This window comes from Bubalus kerabau, chromosome 20 (genome assembly GCF_029407905.1).
Source record: "Bubalus kerabau isolate K-KA32 ecotype Philippines breed swamp buffalo chromosome 20, PCC_UOA_SB_1v2, whole genome shotgun sequence".
Taxonomy (NCBI): Eukaryota; Metazoa; Chordata; class Mammalia; order Artiodactyla; family Bovidae; genus Bubalus; species Bubalus kerabau.
The window spans coordinates 34,489,433-34,510,540 of NC_073643.1; the positions used below are offsets into that span (position 1 = coordinate 34,489,433).

At 43.0% G+C, this 21,108-nt stretch overlaps 2 protein-coding genes across 5 annotated transcripts in view; one reads left to right on the forward strand and one right to left on the reverse strand.

The window, feature by feature from the left end:
* Positions 1 to 7,171, forward strand: part of TAFA4 (TAFA chemokine like family member 4) — a 156,857-nt gene extending 149,686 nt beyond the window's left edge. For 3 of the 4 annotated variants that reach the window (XM_055558376.1, XM_055558378.1, XM_055558379.1), the window contains one exon: positions 5,769 to 7,171. In XM_055558376.1, coding sequence (XP_055414351.1) covers positions 5,769 to 5,911 — 143 coding nt within the window. In that variant the 3' untranslated portion in view covers positions 5,912 to 7,171. Of the gene's footprint in view, positions 1 to 2,728; positions 2,790 to 5,768 lie in introns of all 4 variants that reach the window. The other variant, XM_055558377.1, reaches the window with a different exon arrangement.
* TAFA1 (TAFA chemokine like family member 1) overlaps positions 1 to 21,108 on the reverse strand; it is a 534,519-nt gene that overhangs the window by 121 nt on the left and 513,290 nt on the right. The gene's annotated exons all lie outside the window — the stretch shown is intronic.

Sequence of the window (21,108 nt, forward strand, 5' to 3'; positions counted from 1 at the left end):
CTTATAAATATTTAAACAAGTCATTAATAAAAGATTAAGTCTAAAACATACTATTGTAAAACAAGATTTAAAAATAAACTTTACATGTAAATTTTAGCTGATATTTATTACATCTTAGATTAATAGTCTAGTATGTTGTCTGATTTATTCTTTATAATGTAGGTAAAATAATTCCAAAATCAAGACCATTTTAACATTAATTGCAATTATCAACTAAGCTGTCCTTGTTAGTGATATCATGATCACTAGGTTAAATGACCTGATCTATGCTTCTTTATCCAGGGCAGTAGAAGTTCATGGAGGTTATTGGTAGAGGAAGGAAGTTAATACTGCCACCATTTAAAAAAATTGGAGTGTAATTGCTTTACAGTGTTATTTTTTGCTATACAATTAAGTGAATCAGCCATATGGATGCATCTGTCACCTCTTTCCCGTCCCCCACCCATGTAGGTCATCGCAGAGCACCAAGCTGAGCTCCCTTTGTCATACAGCAGCTTTCTACTAGCTGTCTATTTTACACATGGAAGTGAATATATTGGAGAAGGCAATGGTACTCCACTCCAGTGTTCTTGCCTGGAGAGTCCCAGGGACGGGGGAGCCTGGTGGGCTGCTGTCTATGGGGTTGCACAGAGTTGGACACGACTGAAGCGACTTAGCAGTGAATATATGTTATACCCTAAGAAAACCATAATTCTAAAAGACACACGCACCCACTGGTCACTGCAGCACCATTTCCAACACTGCCATCATTTTTATCTGCTCCTCTTCTAACCCGCTCCCATAATCTTTCGATTTGGGTAAACCCAAGTGTGCCTGTTAAGCGAATCCTGCCTTAAGATAATTCCACTGTCCTTTCCCATGGGTCCCCCATCAGCCTCTCTTCCCTTACCTCTTCCGAAATCCAAATCTGGCAGTGGCCAAAGAGCTAGGGTCTTAAATCTGTCAACCATAAATCTTTCCTTTTTTCATGTTTCTTGTAGACTAAGAAATAACGTTTTGCAAGATTATGCTTGTATTGACTCTTACACAGAAATATAAAATAAGATACTGAGCACCAGTCAGCTGTGTTCTGGGACAGAATGCATCTGAGGAGCCCCTTGCTTGCGTAGCTCCCTGCTGTTTCCATACAGTTCACGAGGGTGTTTGCAGGAAGTGGGCCTGGAGGGGTGTTATAGCTCTATGTGCTGGGATTAGGAGTTTGCTCTAGCGAATCCTCAACGGCAGTGACATTTCATTTAGCACTGTGAAAAGCTGCAGAAGCATAATACAGTTCCCCCAGCCCTCATGCTACATAGCTACTTTTCTTTTTTCTTTTTTGTGATACAGCACTGGAGAATAATCTTGGAGTCATAAAACTTGGTTTCCTTTAGTAATCCAAGTCGGTGTGACTTGAACTATATAAAACATTTTATGTCTTTTATGGAGCTTATGCACATAGAGTAAATTCATTTGTGGAACGGTGACTGGCATCGAGCTCACAAAAGCTGTGTCTTAAAATTGACACTGGACCTCACACCCTAGGTGAGACCACAGTCACATAAAGGTAGAACACTTACCGCTCTCAAGGGGGTATTATTAACTATATAGCAAAATAGTTTCCATTTTCGTTAACAGTCCATGCATGGCAGCATCACAACACAGAAAGGCGAAAAGAAAAAGATTAGCTACTGTCAGGCATCTAGGTCCAAATTTTCTTTTCCACTGAAATGCGAATGTAACAAAAAGTTAGCAGTCAACCTGAGATATGAATAGTCTTAGATGAAGATAGGAACATGAGCGTGGACAGCTCCCTAACCAGCAAGGCAGACACTGAGTTGATTCTGCTTGTATTGTTTTCAATATCCCCAGAGAGGAGGCGGGTACTGCTTTGTTGTGGGAAATCTAACTTCTCTGACATCCTGCCTTGATTTTCCTTACTTAAATTCTGAGTTTTATTACCTGAAAGTGAAAAGTCTAAGTTGCTCAGTTGTGTCCAACTCTTTGCAACCCCATGGACTATATAGTCCATGGAATTCTCCAGGCCAGAATATTGGAGTGGGTAGCCATTCCCTTCTCCAGGGGATCTTGCCAACCCAGGGATGGAACCCAGGTCTCCCACATTGCAGGTGGATTCTTTAGCCACAAGGGAAGTCCAAGAATACTAGAGTGGGTAGCCTATCCCTTCTCCAGTGGAACTTCCCGACCCAGGAATCAAACCAGGGTCTTCTGCAGTTGCTGAATGTGCTAAGTCATTTCTCCCTATTTGAGTTGTCGGTATTAAGACTCCTTACAAGTGTGCAGTGTCTTCTTAGTACCACAGGCAATGGTTTGAAGGGCATTTTTTGTTGCTTGCAAATACAAGCAAATCACACGTTGAAGTTTGAGAAGCTTTACATTTTTACATGTTCCTAATTTCAAGACCTCTAAGAGTAAAGAAGTATGCGTTGCGAGTGGTTATTCCCACCGAGGGACAGTTTTGCCCTCAGGGAGATGTTTGGCAATGTCCGAGGATGTTTTTAGCTGTCACACACTGGGGAGGGGGTTGCTGTGGGCTTCTGTGCTTAGAGGCCAGAGATGCGGCTCAACATCCTGAAATGCACAGGGCCAGCCCCACGACCGAGTTACATAGCCCCACATAACAGTAGTGCTAAAGCTGGAAAAAAGACTACTTCATCCAATAGGGTAGTTCTTTCGGTAACTGTGTGTGTAAGCATCCTACCTGATCCCATTGCTTCCTTTTGTTCTTCAGAGTTTCTATTAAGTGTCCAAGCGTTTGCAGTATTGCCTACTGGAAAAGCTAGAGGGAGGAGGTAAGACACTCTCTTCCACACCTCCCTCTCCCTCAGGATCTAAGGTGACCGATTCCTCTGGTTCCTTCCTCACTGATCCCTAATCGATACCCTTCCCTCTGGCTCTTGGTCTACTGCATCGGGTCATCCTCATCCTCTCTACCACCATGTTATAACTGTTTAATGATACCAGTGGCTGTAGAACAACCATCATGGGAACTTGTTAAAAACACAACTATTTTGAGCCTCATTCTAGGATGTTCTAGGATGGGGTTTAGAAATCCATACTTTAAGAACAAGTGTTCTTAGGGAGATTCTGATGAGCAAACAGTATACCCTCGGTTTTCGAGCTCCCTATGTGCTCTCGGTTCCCACCTTTGTCTTGGCTTTCTGTGCCACGAGGGTGAGGTCCCTGCCCAGGTTCCTTCCTGGAACCATCGATGGATGCCCCTTGGTAACTGCTAGAAAATGTAGGATATAAGCATCTTGGGATGGGCCTTCGTGGCCACTCAGCAGACAGGCCTCTGTGTCCGCATCTTCCTCTTCATCCCCTCCCACTTCTCAAGTCTACTTGTCTTTCAAGGTTGCGCCGAGGCGACTCTTTTATCCTGAAGTCTTAGCTTCTCTGATCCCTAGAGCCAGAGCCTGAACTTTTCGGGGCACTGTGTCACATGAGAGTGGAGCTGAGAGCGACACGATAGCAGCCTTTTATCCACCAAGATGCAATGCACCTTCCGCCTACAAGCAACGAGACAAAAATTTTCAAATCAACCAAATCTGAAAGTACCTCTTCCAATTGTCAGTGCAGAAAGGGTCCCAAACGGGTTGGATGTGGAGAATGAGCTTCCTCAGATAAGATGCTTTTGAGAATTACATCCTAGATGTAGACGGCTACTTGGCTGACTGTAAAGATGGTTGGGTTTGAAACAGATGCATGAAAGAAAGATCCAGGAAGAGCTACCATGACAACAGTCACTGTTCCTTGAGCACTAACCCCACGACAGGCAGCGAGCACACCCTTCGTGCAGTTTCATTCCCTTCTCGCAACAACTTAAGGAGGGTAGATGCTACTGGTTTTCATTTAGTGGACGAGGAACCTGAGGCTGAGAGAGAGAGTCCTCCCTGCTCAGAAAGTGACCAGCTTCCTCCTCTGGCTGCACAAGCCTAAGACCCGAGAGTTGTCCTTGACGCCTTTCTCACACATCCTGTATTTGTCACGAGTCCTGGTGGCTCCCCTCTTACCAAGTGGTCTCTCTGAGTTGACAGCCTGGAACCACATTGCTTGTCTCATCTCTGTGCCTCCTTCAGAAAAAGGCCGAAATCCTTGCATTTCCCTCTCCCTGGACAGTTCTTGGCTCAAGTAGTCAGGGCGCCATTCTGTCAAGTTTCTCTGTAGGCACCTCCTCCCCCGACAAGCCTCTGTGAAATAGCGGCCGTCTCCCCTCCCTGCCCTAGTCCTGGGCTCCATACACTATATCACCTTTTGATATACTTTTCATTTACCTATTCGTCCAGCCCTTTTCCTCTAGACTAGCAATAAGCAAGCTATGTCTTTTGAGCCAAATCTAGCCCTTAGCTTACAGGTCATTGAAACAGCAGAGAAAGAATGAGTTGTACTTTTTTTAAATGGTTGGGGAAAAAAACAAAAGGAATATGTATTTCTTAACACAAAAATTTTGTGCATTTCAATTTGAACATCCAAAAATCAAGATTATTGGGACCTAGCAACGCCCACTGGTTATGTATTGCCTACGGCTGCTTTTGTGGTATAAAGGCAGAGTGCAGTAGACACAACAGTGACTGTGTGGCCTGCAAAACTGAAAGTATTCTACTGTTTGGTGTTTCACAGAAAAACTATATCTACCCCTATTTTAGCTAAGTTCCATGAGGAAAGTGTTTTAATACTATTTGTGCTGAGAATACTATATAGCAAACAAAAGAGCAGTTGTAGAATACATAAAGGACTGTGTCAGTTAAAAGCATATCTGAAGTTTGAATACATACCTGATTGGATGATGACTATCATCGAGTAGTCATGATGACTGTGTGATCAGAGAATATAATTTACTTTAAAAGTATGCTGATGGTGTAGACAGGTTAACATATTATGCTTCTATTTATTCCTAGTTGGTGTATTGATTATCTAACCTGTACAATTTATTACATGATGAAATCAAACTATAGAAACTGCAGACCTGTTTTCTTAAATCCCAAGCAATGGTGAGCCTGGGAGCTTGAAAGTAGAAGAAACCACACATTTTTTAATGGATGTAGGTTTTCAGAAAGGGCTTCCCTCATAGCTCAGATGGTAAAGAATCTGCCTGCAATGAGGGAGACCTGGGTTCGATTCCTGGGTTGGGAAGATCCCCTGGAGGAGGGCATGGCAACCCACTCCAGTATTCTTGCCTGGAGAATCCCATGGACAGAGGAGCCTGGCAGGCTATAGTCCATGGGGCTGCAAAAAGTCAGACATGACTTAGTCTCTAAACCACCACATTTTCAGAAAATATTGTAATTTTATAAAATAACCTATTTTTGAAAACAAAAGTTAACTACCTTGTGCTTAGTGGCTCCTTAAAAATATAACGAAGGCAGTATTCTGATCCTGACATACACTGATTTAAATCAGCACTCATCTGACAAAAGTTTAGTCCCATTAATAAAAGCATGTCTTAGCATATGTGAGTTACCTTGATGAGCAATCAATGTACCTAATCTGCTGGGATTTTTTTTATAAACCCCACAAGATACAGAACTAGGGCCTATAACCATGTTGTGGAATGTTTTGGGTGTGTTTTCCTCTGCAACCTACAAGGAAGACAAATATAAAGAAGAATTTGATGTCAACAGCTGATTGGGAGAGGTTGGTTACAGATCAAGGGGCCCGACTATTAAATTGTACACATCTGATGCAGACAGGGACTTCTGGGTCTGTTAAGAGGAAGGAATACCTGTGGTGGGTCTAGGGTGCTGAATGCTAACTTTTAAAATTCATTTCAGGTAACACGGTAGCAAAGAGAGAGGTGCCTCCACGCTGGAGGAGGGACGGGCGGCAGCGCTCTCCTGTTGGGACTGCAGTCCTGGACTCTGCGGGAAATTGTCTTAGATTTTACCCACGCCACATGGGCATATCTGTGCTATGAATGGCGGTGTTTACTTAACTGTTCCAGCTCTCACTGCCTTGTGACTTGACTACAGTGGGTTATAACCATGGGCTGCCACGCACCCAGCGGACAGCCTACCTGGATTCCTAAGGAACATACCTCCAAGAGACTCTGGACCAACAAACTGGAAGCTGGAAAAATGGATCATCACTGAATGAAGAAGGCTATTTCTGCAGCTTCTTTCTGCATTTACACAGGAGCACGGACCTGTTTCTGAGGATCCTCATTATCTTCCTCCTGTGAACTTTTCCTTCAGCCCTGTGTTGGTCATTTGAAAGGGTCCAAATAACAAAACATTTTGGCAGAACATTTTTTTTTTTTTTGCAGATGTAGATCGATGAACTCTGATTAATTGGTGATGAAAATTTATTTTATAAACCTTGAGGAATAGAAGGACTCATGTTGGGGTTACTGTGTGTGCATTTGTTTCAGTTTTAAAGTCTCTGCATTGTAAGGTCCTTTGGCAGGTCAGCAGAAATAAAATGCTCCCGTTGTAACTTCTGTGCCATTTCACCCAGTGCTAAGGAAGTGTATCAACCCCAATAGTTTATAACCAAAGCCCTCTCATGACAGATACACAACAGAAAGGAGGACCCGCTGGGATTTCTATGCTTAAGTGTAGGCAGAGAGGTAAATCATTGAAAATATAGAACACTTTCTGTTTAGACCAAGGGTGATTTCTTAGATCCAGTTTATGTCAATCAAACTGTTTTGCTAACTCTGAGACAAAAGTCATTAACGGCAGAATTTTTAGACTCTGAGTTAGCCCTACGCCTTCCCTCCTTATTTATTAGTTATCTTATTTTTTAAATGTAAGTAAAATCTGAGTCATTTTTTTTCTTGGTTAAATGACTTTGCAGCAGCTGTGTCTCCACATATTCTCAGACGCTGTCATGCAGAAATGTATTACAGACAACAAGTGACCCAGATTTGAAATGCATAATGTTATTAAATAGATACCACTATAATAATATGGAATAAATTTTATATGTTAAGACATGCCAAAAACATACTTTCTGCACTGATTATCCCTGTCCTGTCACAATTATGGGAGAAAATATTATTATTGTATTGTTTGTAATGTAACAGTTACGTGTCTTCGATTTTATTCTTGCAGAAGGAATGGAGAAAGGCGATAGCTACTTGTTTGCTAAATTTTGTTTGAATCTGATTGACTAGATGCTTACCAGAATTGTTACTCTCATATTAGTAAGTAAAAAATTAGTTTCACTGATGGTATTTGGTGTACACACTTTTGTGACTGTTTTATTCCATAAGACTTGGTGTTAACATTCTTAGGCTTGCAAATTTTTATTATCAATGTGAAAACTTTACATAAACTTTAATGTTACTATATGGCAATTTATATAGAGATCACTACTTTGTTTCTTCTCCCAAACCTATGTTGCACTAAGGAGACTTTAAAATGTAGGAAGATTTAATTAAGTTGAGGCACATTCATAATGTTTTACATGCATTCTGCTGCCTTTAGTATAAGATGTTCCATTGTAAAAAAGCGAGTTAAAATGAAATTGTGTGGAACATGAGACAATGTCTTAGTTTTTCAGCCACACATCTGATATTTTACCCCAAACAAAATCAAGTAAAAATGACATCGCTTCACCTTGAGGTTCATTCCAGGATAAACTACTTCCAGGGAGTAAACAGTCCATTTGGGAAAGTGGCAGGTATGGAAGCTGCCATTTCATCCATTACTGCTTCACAGTGTTCTTTATACCTAGTTCGCAAGTTAGCTCTGAAATGGGTATTTGAGAAGCACTTTAGTGTTATCATTCCTATTTTTCTCTGGTAGGGAAGTAGATAGGAGTCTTTGCTTTAAATTCTGTAAAAACGCAGAAAAGATACCAAAGGAGGTATCGGTCACATCAACCCCTGGCTCTCTGATGGTGGCGCAAGTGGTCTCAACACTGGAGAGACATTTGATTCTCACATCTTAGGGCTTTTGGCTGCCCTGCGAGGCCTGTGGACTCGGACAGGGCCTCTCCTAAGGCAGCAGCAACCACCTCAATTTTAGAGCGCTCCCTCAGGTTCCAGGGTGCTGCTCAGAACTACACAGACCCCTGTAGCTCATGCCCTTGGAAAGGTGGAATTCTGCTGACACAGTAAATTCAACACTTAGTGAACCTTCCCAAGACCCCTCGGAGTTCTGGGGGAGATTTTTCATCCTTTTACACACAAATACATCTATCTAACCCTTTGTCCACTGCACTCTTTGCCACTGGACACACACATGAAAAATGTCACACTTCCAACATTAAAAACAATTGGAAAAATATTCAGTATTGAACTTCAACATGAGTTTACAAGAAAAACTGTATTCTTTATGTATTAAAAAAACGGTTGGAAACTCACAGTTAGCATCATTCTTGACAGTGAAGAGCTGAAAGCATTCCCTCTCGTATCAGGAAAAAGACCTGAGTGTCCACTGTCACCTCTTCTACTCAACACAGTTTTAGAAGGCCTAACCAAGGTGGTCAGAAATGAAAGGAATCCAAATTGGAAAAGAAGTAAAACTGTCCCTGTTTGCAGATAACATGATACTACACATAGAAAATCATAAAGATGCTACCAGGAAATTATGAGAGCTCATCAATGAATTCAGTAAAGATGGAAGATACAAAATTAATACACAGATGACACCAGCATTCCTATACGCTAACAGGAAAAGATCAGAAAGAAAAATAAAGGAAACGATCCCATTTACCACTGCAACCAGACAAATAAAATACCTAGGAATAAACCTACCCAAGAAGGCAATGGCACCCCACTCCAGTACTCTTGCCTGGAAAATCCCATGGGCGGAGGAGCCTGGTAGGCTGCAGTCCATGGGGTCGCTAAGAGTTGGATATGACTGAGCGACTTCACTTTCACTTTTCCTTTTCATGCACTGGAGAAGGAAATGGCAACCCACTCCAGTGTTCTTGCCTGGAGAATCCCAGGGACGGGGGAGCCTGGTGGGCTGCCGCCTCTGGGGTCGCACAGAGTTGAACACGACTGAAGTGACTTAGCAGCAGTAAGAAGACAAGAGTACTCTGAAAACTATAAGACACTGATTAGTTGTATTGGAAAAACTGGACAGTGACATGTAAATGAATGACATTAGAGCATTCTCTAACACCACACACAAAACTAAATTCAAAATGGACCAAAGACTAAAACATAAGGTGGGACACTATAAAACCCTTAGAGGAAAATACAGGCGGAACACTCTTTGAAACAAATTGCAGCAATATCTTTTTTGAACTGCCTCCTAAAGTAATGAAAAAAAAAAAAAACCCACAAAAACAAACAAATGGGACCTAATTAAACTTAAAGCATTTTGCACACCAAAGGAAACCATAAATAAAACACAAAGCAACCCACAAAACGCAAGGAAAAATTTAGATATGTGGCACCAACAGGGGATTAATCTCCAAATTATTCAAAGAGCTCATGCAGCCATATGTCAAACATAAAAAATCCAATCAGACAATTTGCACAGAAGATTTAAGTGCAAAGTTCTCATAAGAACACATACGGATGGACAAAACCACATGAAGAGATGCTAAATATCACTAATAATGGAGGCAATGCAAATCACAACATCGGCTCTCAGTGCAGAATGGCCATCACCAAAAACTAAACACAACAACTCCTGGATAGAGTGTACAGAGAAAGGAATACCTCCTGTTGGTAGGAATATAAGTTGGTACAGCCATTATGGAAAACACGTTGGAGGTTTCTTAAAAAACTAAAACTACAAGTACCATATTATCCAACAATCCCATTGCTGAGCAGTAGTCGGAACACACAAGAATTTGAAAGGGTACATACACCCCAATGGTCACTACACCACTACCAACAACAGCTGAAAGATAAAAGCAAGCTAAACTCAGAGGAAGGGGCACAGAAGACAGCGCATATACACAGGAATTAAGAAAATGAATGCAATACTGCCATGGGCAGAAAAATGAATGGCCCTGCAGCTTCTCGTACAACTGTAATAAGGCAAAGAATGACGGATAGGCAATGATAGCACTGATGCCTGCAATCCCAAAATGGACACAACTGAACTCTTTACAAAACACAGAGAGACCCGCAGAGTTGAAAAAGAAACTTATAGTTATTAAAAAAGAAAGGTAAGAAGACATGGATAAACTAGCAAGTTGGGATTAACCTGTATACAGTAATATATTTAAACTGGATAATCAAAATGGACCTACTGCACAGCACGGGGAAGCCCATTCTATATACTATGATAATATGCATGGGAAAGAACATGAAAAAATATATGCATATGTGTAACCAAATCAGGTTGGTGTACACCGAAAAAGAAACATATGGAAAATCATCTGTATTCCCATAGAAAATAAAAAAAATGAAAAAATGCCAATGATATTTCCCTCAGGTCTCAGGCACCTGGCGAGGTGACACATTTCTGGAGCTTGAACAGCCTTGTGTCCCAGGGCTGGACAGGGTGGAGCAGAGGCAGTGGGGGAGGCGGTGCCAGCACGTAAGCCCATTGCAAACGGAGCGCCTGGTTCCCCGTGAGGATCCCACATCTCCAGACCCACACGGGCCCTCCTACAGCTCAGCCAAGCCCAGTGCACTGCAGTGACATGGGCCCTTTGGGCTGGAAAACCTTTGAAAAGACACCTGCTCTCTGAGTCTCCTGTTGGGGGGGGTCCCCAGGTGTAACCTCCTTCCTGGAGTCGCCTCTCCTATATGTGACTGCTTCCTCTGCTTGGTGATGTAGGCAGGGCTTGGGACTTGTCTGAAGCTTGAATTGTAAGGTGCAAGATGTAATAAGACGGGAGATCTGAACTCTTACTTGCACTGCTGCTGCTGCTAAGTCGCTTCAGTCGTGTCTGACTCTGCGCGACCCCATAGACGGCAGTCCACCAGGCTTCCCCGTCCCTGGGATTCTCCAGGCAAGAACACTGGAGTGGGTTGCCATTTCCTTCTCCAATGCATGAAAGTGAAAAGTGAAAGTGAAGTCGCTCAGTCATGTCCGACTCTAGTGACCCCATGGCCTGCAGCCCACCAGGCTCCTCCATCCATGGGATTTTCCAGGCAAAAGTACTGGAGTGGGGTGCCATTGCCTTCTCTGACTTCTTGCACATTCCATTCTAATCTACAAGTGTGTTGCTTAGTCGTGTCCAACTCTTTGCGACCCCATAGACCTTAGCCCTGGAGAAGGAAATGGCCACCCACTCCAGTGTTCTTGCCTGGAGAATCCCAGGGACAGGGGAGCCTGGTGGGCTGCCGTCTATGGGGTCTCACAGAGTCAGACATGACTGAAGCGACTAACAGCAGCAGCAGCAGACCTTAGCCTGCCAGGCTCCTCTGTCCATGCAATTTCCCAGGCCAGAATACTGAAGTGGGTAGCTGTTCCCTTCTCAATTCACAAGGCCTGCAGGGTTATTAAAAAAAAACACTTTGCCTTAAGGAATGTCTTGGGGCGGTAACTGAAAAAGAATTCAAAACAGGGTAGGTCTTGAAGAAGCCAATCTCAAGCGTATATTTAAAGCACAACACGGGTGTTTTGTTTTTTAAATTTTTAAACTCCCTAAAAGATGCTCCAGCATGGCTCATTTTCAGGGAAAGGAAGTGAAAACTACAAAGATGTATCACGTCCCACCAAACAGAATGGCCATCACCAAAAACTGATAAACAGTAAATGCAGGGGAAGGCATGGAGAAAAGGGAACCCTCCTCTGCCCTTTTTGCGGGGTATGAAAATTGATAACAGCCATCGTGGAAAGCAGTATGGAGATTCCTTAATAGATGAACAAAAGAGGTACCACATGATCCAGCCATCTCATTCTTGGACCCAGATGCAAAGACAAATCACAGCCAAGAGATGGAAGAAAAGAAAATGTCTATCCAGACTTGGTTTCAATTTAGATGATGTGGTACACACACACATATATATACACATACAATGGAATACACCTCAGTCATAAAAAAAGAATAAAATAATGCCTTTTCCAGCAACACCAGTGGACCTAAACATAATACTGAGTGACGGAGGTTGGACAGAAAAACAACAAACTCCCACTGATATTGCTTATGCTTACAACCTCAAAATAGATAGAAATGAATTCATTAATAAGACAGATAGATACCCACAGATCAAAAAGGAATGTACTGTTACCAGAAGACAAAGGTCAGAAAGCAAGGATAAACTAGGAAGTTAACATATACACAGTCACATATTTAAATTAGATAATCAACAAGCACAGAATGTATAGCACAGGGGTTCCACACAACATACTGTTGTAACATGTATGGGAAAAGCATCTGAAAAACAATGGATATATGCATATGTATAAAGGAATCAGGTTAGTCTATACCGAAAAGTTCACATGGAAAATCATCTATATTCCCATAGAAAGGAAAAAATAAATTTAAAAGAAAAAACAAAATGCCAATGTTATTTCCATCAGGTCTTGGGCACCTGGCCTGGTGACACTTTTCTGGAGCTTGAACATCCCTGATGCCAAGGCTGGACAGGGTGGAGTGGAGGCAGTGAGGGAGGTGGTGCCAGCATGTAAACCCCACTGCAAAACTCCCTGTGCAGGATCCACATCTCCAGACCCACATGGGCCCTCCCACAGCTCAGCCAAGCCCAGTGCACTGCAGTGCGTGGACCCTGTCAGCTGGAAAACCTTTGAAAAGACCCCTGCTCTCCGAGTCTCCTGTTGGTGGGGAATTCAGGGGCAGCCTCTTTCCTGGAGTCGCCTCTTCTACATATGACAGCACCCTCAGCATAGTGGTGTTGGCCTGGCTCGGGATTTGTCTGGGGGTTGAAATGTAAGGCAGATGAAGTAATGGGACAGGAGCTCTGGACTGTTTCTTTTGGCACATTCCGTTCTAATCTATAACCCAGGAACAGAACTTTCTTTTTAGCTCTCCTTGCCCCAGCAACCCGAGTGGGGCATTAAAAAATATTGCCACCTTGTGGACATCCCTGTAACAACAACTTGAAACCTGGTGTTTTGGGCACCATATACTCATAGAGCTTGAGGGGCTTAAAAAAAGCACTTGCCCTTAAAGAATGTCCCAGGGAAGAAATCGAAGAAGAGTTGAAAACACAGTGGATCTTGAAGAAGCCAATCTCAGGGTACATTTAAAGTACACTGTGGGTGGTTTTTTCATTTATTTTTAAACTCATGAAAAGATGCTCCACATGGCTCATTTTTAGGGAACTGAATGAAAAGTACAATGAGGTATCATCTCCCACCCAGCAGAATGGCTGTCACCAAAAATCTACAATTAGTGAATGCAGGAAAGAGTATGGAGAAAAGGGAACCCTCTATGGCCCTTTTTGGAAGGATGAAAATTGGTAACAGCCACGGTGGAGAACAGTATAGACATTCCTTAGTAAATGGACAAAAGAGGTACCACGTGATTCATACTCAAACTCTTGGGTCAGATACAAATAAAAAGCAGAATCGGAACAGACACATGCGCCCGAATGTTCAACAGCACCTCTGACAACAGGCAAGAGATGAAGCAAGGAAGATGACCATCGAGACTTACATGGTTAAAGAAGCCATGGTACATAAACACAATGGACTGTTCCTCAGCCATTCAAAAGAATAACATAATGCCTTTTTGAGCAACATGGGTGGAACTAACATAACACTAAGTGATGGAGCTCAGACCGAGAACAAAATGACACTGATAACACTTGTGCCTGCAACCTCAAAATAGATAGAAATTAACTCATTTACAAAAGACAGACACCCACAGTTCAAAAACGACTGTGTCATTCCCAAAAAAGAAAGTGGGAAGGGAGGGATAAACTAGGAGGCTGGGATTAACATATACACAGTAATATATTTAAACTAAAGAATCAACAAACACTGACTGTATAGCACAGGGAACTCCACTCAACACACTGTAACACCATGTCTGATTAGAGAATTGAAAAAGAAATGATGTATGCATAGGTGTAACTGAATCAGGTTGGTGTACACCGAAAAGGAAATGCATGGAAAATCATCTATGTTCCCATAGAAAATAAAAATTAATTTAGAAAGGAAAGAAAAATGGCAACGATATTTCCCTCAGGTCTCGGGCACCTGGCCTGGTGACACATTTCTGGAACTTGAACAGCCTTGCGTCCCAGGGCTGGACAGGGTGGAGCGGAGGCAGTGGGGTGGGGGTGGGGGGGTGGTGCCAGCACATAAGCCCCACTGCAAACCGAGCGCCTGGTTCCCTGTGAGGATCCCGCATCTCCAGACCCACACGGGCCCTCCTACGGCTCAGCCAAGCCCAGTGCACTGCAGTGACGTGGACCCTGTCAGCTGGAAAACCTTTGAAAAGACCCCTGCTCTCTGAGTCTCCTGTTGCGGGGTGGTCCCCAGAGGCAGCCTCCTTCTTGGAGGCGCCTCTCCTCCCTGTGGCCGCTCTCTCTGCATAGTGGTGTAGACAGGGCTTGGGACTTGTCTGGAGCTTAAACTGCAAGTTGGAAGAAGTAATGAGACAGGAGCTCTGGATGGCTTCTTCTGGGATATTCCATTCGAATCTACGACTCAGTAACGGGAATTCTCTTTAGCTTTCCTTGCCTGAGCCACCTGAGTGGGGGGCCGTGGAAATCAGAAAATGCTGCCGCCTTGTGGCCATTCCCTGGAACAACAATTGTAAACCTGGTGCTTCTGGGTACCACAGACTCAAAACGCCTGAGGTGTAAAAACCTCACTTGCCTTTAAGGATGTCCCGCGTAGCTAATTGAATAACAATGGGAAACACAGTGGACCTTTAAGAAGCCAATCTCAAGGATATATTTAAAGCATACTGTAGGTTTATATTTTTCTGAAGCACATAAATATATGCTCCACATGCCTTATTATTAGGGAACTGAAATCCAAAGGAGAATGAAGTATCAGGTCTGTCTGGTGGTCCAGTGGTTGAGTCTGCCTGCCAGTGCAAGGGACGTGGGTTTGATCACTGCCTTGGGGAGATTCCACATGCTGCAGAGTTGTTAAACCTGTGCGTTGTATCTACTGAGCCCACACCCTAGTGCCCGCCAGTGCCAACTTCTGAAGCCGGTGCGCCCTAGAGCCCATGCTCTATAGTAAGGCAAGCCACCACCAAGAGAAGCCCGGGCACTGCAACGAAGAGCAGCCCCCGCTCGCCACGACTAGAGAGAGCCCACACAGCAACAAAGGCCCAGGGTAGACGAATATAAATAATACATAAATGAACCTTAAAGAAAAAAAAAACCCACAATGAGGTATCACGGCACACAGGTCACAATGGCCATCATCATAAAATCTATAAACAATAAATGTTGAAGCGGTTATGGAGAGAAGTGAACTGTTTGTGGGAACGTAAGTTGGTACAGTCAGTATACAGAACCGTATGGATTTTCATTAAAAAAAAAAAAAGTAAAATAGGTACTTTACTGGTGGTTCAGTTTCAAGACTTGGTGCTCCCAATTCAGGGGCCAGTTTCAGTCCCCAGTCAGGGAATGAGATGCCAGAGGTCACAAGTAAGAGTTTTCAGGCCACGACGAAATAGCCCACATGCATCACTGAAGTTCCTGCATGCCTCTGATAATTACAAATAAAGAAATAAATAAAGAGGATCGCACATTCCGAAAGTAAAGATTGCTGCATGCCACATGATGACTGAAGAAGGTGGATACAGCAACTAGGGCCAAGCACAGACAGATAATTATTAAAAAAAAGAAAGAAACAAAAAACTAACCATAGTGCTCCCATATGATCCAGCAATCCCATTCCTGGGCATAAATCCAGAGGAAACCATACTTTGAAAAGACACATGTACCCCAGTGTTAACTCCAGTACTGTTTACAATAGCCAAGACACAGTTGTAACCTAAATGTCTATTGAGAGTTGATTGGATAAAGAAGTCATATATGTATATGTATACACACACACACACAATGGAATACTACTCAGGCATAAAGAAAATAAAATGATGCCATTTGCAGCAACACAGATGGACCTAGATATTATCCTACTAAATGAGATACTTCAGAAATTCCATATGGTAACACTTATATGTGAAATTAAAAAAAATGAGACAAATGAACTTGTTTACAAAACAGAAAGAGACTGACAGATACCAAAAACAATCTTATAGTTACAAAAGGGGAAGGATGCGGGGGAGGAATAAACCAAGAGCTTGGGATGAACATATACACACTACTTTGCATAAGACAGATAAGGTCCAGCAAGGGCCTTATTATACAGCACAGGAAATTCTACTCAATACTCTGTGATAACCTATTTGAGAGAAAAATCTGAAGAGAATGAATATATTTCCATTAGAACTAAATCACACCCAAAACTAAGACAGTATTTTAAATCCACTATATTCCAATAAAATTTTAAATAGAAAACAGCAAAAAATCGACCCCAAAGAATAATTTTTTAAAAAATACTATTGGTCTGGTATAATATGAAAAATTAATTGAGCTGCTGTTAGTATGACTTATATACTATGAGCAACTTTAAAGTTCTCTGCCCCACTGTATACCCTGGCAGTACACCAGCCCTTTTCTATGTAAGTTTCAGTCAGAGGCTGTGTAAGTGCTGATGGATCTCAAGTATATGTTCCATGGATTTCTAAGGCCTTTTGAAGATGCAGTGACACTGAGCCCATATTCTTCCATGTCAGTGTCATCAGCTGGAGTGGAGACAGCAGCCCCTTCAATTCACAATACCTCCCCCTACCCATCCCAGCACAATGCCCTGCCCACTTGGCTGGCAACCCTCACTTGAATATTCAATATCTGCTCATAGTATGGTATCTTGGAAAGAACTGGTTAGTGCATAAAATCGGGAGTTGACTTCTGTCAATGTCTGTGGAAACAACCTCATCGAGACGCCTGCATCATTCAGCTCAGTTCAGTCACTCAGTCGTGTCCGACTCTTTGTGACCCCATGGACTGCACCATGCCAGGCTTCTCTGTCCATCATGCCTGTGTCATATTAATAGGTAATTTCTCCAAAACTGGAACATGCTTCTGCACAAAATTCTTAGTGATGGGCAATTAGGGACTCACTGACCAAGGATTAAGCCACTGCTGAGCTGGTCCCTCTGAATGAGGCAAAGCATTATTAAGAATTATACCTAAAATTAAAGTTCCACCTGGGCTCTCCTATACTTGTGCTTAGTCACCCAGTTGTGTCCAACTCTTTGTGACCCCGTGGACTGTGGCTCTCCAGGCTCCTCTGTCCATGGGCATTCTCCAGAATCCTGGAAGAATTCTCCAAGAATACTTGGGTGGGTAGCCATGCCCTCCTCCAGGGGATCTTCCCAATCCAGGGATTGAACCCAGGTCTCTCGCACTGCAGGTGGATTCTTTTACCAGCTGAGCTACAAGGGAAGCCCTCTTCTATACTGCTGCTGCTAAGTTGCTTCAGTCGTGTCCAACTCTGTGCGACCCCAGAGATGACAGCCCACCAGGCTCCCCTGTCCCTGGGATTCTCCAGGCAAGAACACTGGAGTGGGTTGCCATTTCCTTCTCCACTCTTCTATACTAGGGATTGGCAAAGTGTGGTCAAATTCAGCCAACCCGGGTTTGTTAGTAAAGCTATATTAGAACACAGCCATGCTGAGTGTTTGTGGAGCACCTCAAGCTTTGCACTGCAACAGCAGAGCAGACGGTGACAGAGCCCACATGTTCCACAAAGTCTACAGTATTTAATCTGCAGAGAAGTTGGCCAATTCATGCTCTATGCAATGGAAGAACATAATATTCTTTTTTGAGTTCACTGAAACACTGCAACACTGGCAGAGAGCTGAAGTGTTGGAGTCAGAAAATTCAAAGTTTGAATGTAGGTTCTGCTGCTCATTTCTCAAAGGTTTCTACTCCATCAACTGCAGTTTCTGTATAAAATGGGGATAAGGGGATGATGATATATACAGCCTGAAGGAGTTTTTTGATAAGAATTTTATATCAACAAACTCTTAGTGTGGTGGTGAGCAAATAATAAACCCTTGTAAAAGCTGTGCCTCTGTTATGAGCAACCCATAATCCAGTAGTCACCTCATACAAAAAAAGCAAAGGACTGCCCTGCTGCTCCAGTGGATAGGAATCTGCCTGTCAATGCAGGGGACATGGGTTTGATCCCTGGTCTAGGAAGATCCCACATGCCCTGGGACAATGAAGCCCATGTGCCACAACTACTGAGCCCACCTGCCCTAGAGCCCGTGCTCCACAACAAGAGAAGCTGCCACAATGAGAAGTCCGTGTGCCGTGACTAGAGAGTAGCCCCTGCTCACCACGACTAGAGAAAAACTTGCACAGTAATGAAGACCCAGTGCAGTGGGGAAGATGAAAAAAAGCAAACAGCAGGCCCTGGGCTCAAAAGTGGGGTGTGAGTTTTTTAAGTGGACACAACTGATGGGAATTGGGGTCCACTAAGATTAGACCTGGAGAAGGCAATGGCACCCCACTCCAGTACTCTTGCCTGGAAAATCCCATGGATGGAGGGGCCTGGTGGGCTGCAGTCCATGGGGTCGCTAAGAGTTGGACTTGACTGAGCGACTTCACTTTCACTTTCATGCATTGGAGAAGGAAATGGCAACCCACTCCAGTATTCTTGCCTGGAGAATCCCAGGGACGGGGGAGCCTGGTGGGCTGCCGTCTATGGGGTCTCACAGAGTCGGACATGAGTGAACGACTTAGCAGCAGCAAGATTAGACCTTCCCCTTAATGGATCACTGTATTGTTTGGTGAAGGGGCTTGTGTAACTCAATGAAGCAATGAGCCATGCCATGCAGGCCCATCCAAGATGCATGGGTCATAGTGAAGAGTTCTGGCAAAATGTGGTCCACTGGAGGAGGGAATGGCGAACCACTCCAGCATTCTTACCTTGAGAACCCATGAACAGTATGAAAAGGCAAAAAGACATGACGCTGGAAGATGAGCCCCCCAGGCTGGAAGGTGTCCAATCTGCTACTGGGGAAGAGTGGAGGACAGCTAGTAGTAGGTCCAGAAAGAACGAAGCAGCTGGGCCAAAGCAGAAACAATGCTCAGTTGTGGATGCTGCTGGTGGTGAGAGTAAAATCCAATGCTGTAAAGAACAGTATCACATAGGAACCTAGGAGGTTAGGTCCATAAATTAAGGTAAATTAGACATGGTCAAGCAGGAGATGGCAAGCATGAACATCAACATCTTAGGAATCAGTGAACTAAACTGGATGGGAATGGGCGAATTTAATTCAGATGGAAGTTTTATATCTACTACTGTGGGCAAGAATCTCTTAGAAGAAATGGAGAAGCCCTCAGAGTCAACAAGAGTCCAGAATGCAGTACTTGGGTGCAAACTCAAAAATGACAGAAAAATGGTTTCTAAGGCAAACCATTCAACTCACAGTAATCCAAGTCTATGCCCCAACCACTGATGCTGAAGAAGCTGAAGTTAATCAGTTCTGTGAAGACCTGTAAGAACTTACATAACTAAAAAACCAAACTATGAAACAACAACAAAAAAAGATGTGCTATTCACTATAGGGGACTGGAATACAAAAGTAGGAAGTCAAGAGATACCTGGCTTAACAGGTAAGTTTGGCCTTGGAGTACAAAATGAAGCAGGCAAAGGCTAACAGAATTCTGCCAAGAGAACACACTGGTCATAGCAAACACAGTTTTCCAACAACATAAGAGATGACTCTACACATGGACATCACTAGAAGGTCAATATCAAAATCAGATTGATTACATTCTTTGCAGCCAAAGATGGAGAAGCTCTATACAGTTAGCAAAAACAAGACCAGGAGCTGACTGTGGCTCAGATCATCACCTCCTTATAGCAAAATTCATATAGCAAAAACCTAACATTATAGGCTTAAACTAAAGAAAGTGGGGAAAACCACTCGTCATTCATGTATGACCTAAATCAAATCACTTATGATTATACAGTGGAGGTGATGAACAGATTCAAGGGATTAGATCTAGCAAATAGAGTGCCTGAAGAACTATGGATTCAGGTTCATAATACTGTACAGGAGGCAGTGACCAAAACCGTCCCCACAAAAAAGAAATGCAGGAAGGCCAAGTGGTTGTCTCAGGAGGCTTTCCAAGTAGCTGAAGAAAGAAGGGAAGTGAAAGATACTGGAGAAAGGGAAAGATGTACCCAACTGAATGCAGAGCTCCAAAGAATAGCAAGGAGAGATAAGAAAGTCTTCTTGAATGAACAGTGGGAAAAAACACAGGAAAGCAATAGAATGGGAAAGACTAGAGATCTCTTCAAGAAAACTGGAGATATCAAAGGAACATTTCATGCAAGGATGGGCATGATAAATGACATGAACAGGAAAGACCTAACAGGGGCAGAAGAGGTTAAGAAGAGCTGGCATGAGTACACAGAACTGTACAAAAAAGTCTTACTGACCAGGATAACCAGGATGGTGTGGCCACTCACCTAGAGCCAGACATTCTGGAGTGTGAAGTCAAGAGGACCTTAGGAAGTGTTGCCACAAATAAAGCTAATGCAGGTGGTGGAATTCCAGCTGAGCTATTTCAAATCCTAAAAGATGATGCTGTTCAAGTGCTGCACTCAGTATGTCAGTGAATTTGGAAAACTCAGCAGTGGCCACAGGACTGGAAAACGGCAGTCTTCACCCAAATTCTGAAGAAGGGCAGTGCTAAAGAATGTTCAAACTATCAGACAATTTTGCCAACTTCCCATGCTAGTAAGGTTATACCCCAATTCCTTCAAGCTAGGTTTCAACAGTAGTTGAATCGAGAACTTCCAGATGTACAACCTGGATTTAGAAAAGGCAGAGGAACCAGAGGTCAAATTTCCAACATTTGTTCAATTATAGAGATAGCATGTGAATTCCAAAAACAAACAAACAAACAAACAAACAATCCATCTACTTCTGCTTCACTGACTATGCTAAACCATTTGACTGTATGGATCACAACAAACTGTGGAAAATTCTGAAAGAAATGAGGATAAAAAGCCATCTTACCTCTCTCTTCAGAAACCTGTATGCAGGTCAAGAAGCAACAGTTAGAACCAGACATAGAACAATGGATGGTTTAAAATTAGGAAAAGAGTACGACGACAAGGCTGTATATCGTCACCCTGTTTATTTAACTTATACGCAGAGTACATCATGTAAAATGCCAGCTTGGATAACTGACAAGCTGGAATCAAGATTACTGGGAGAAATGTCAACAAC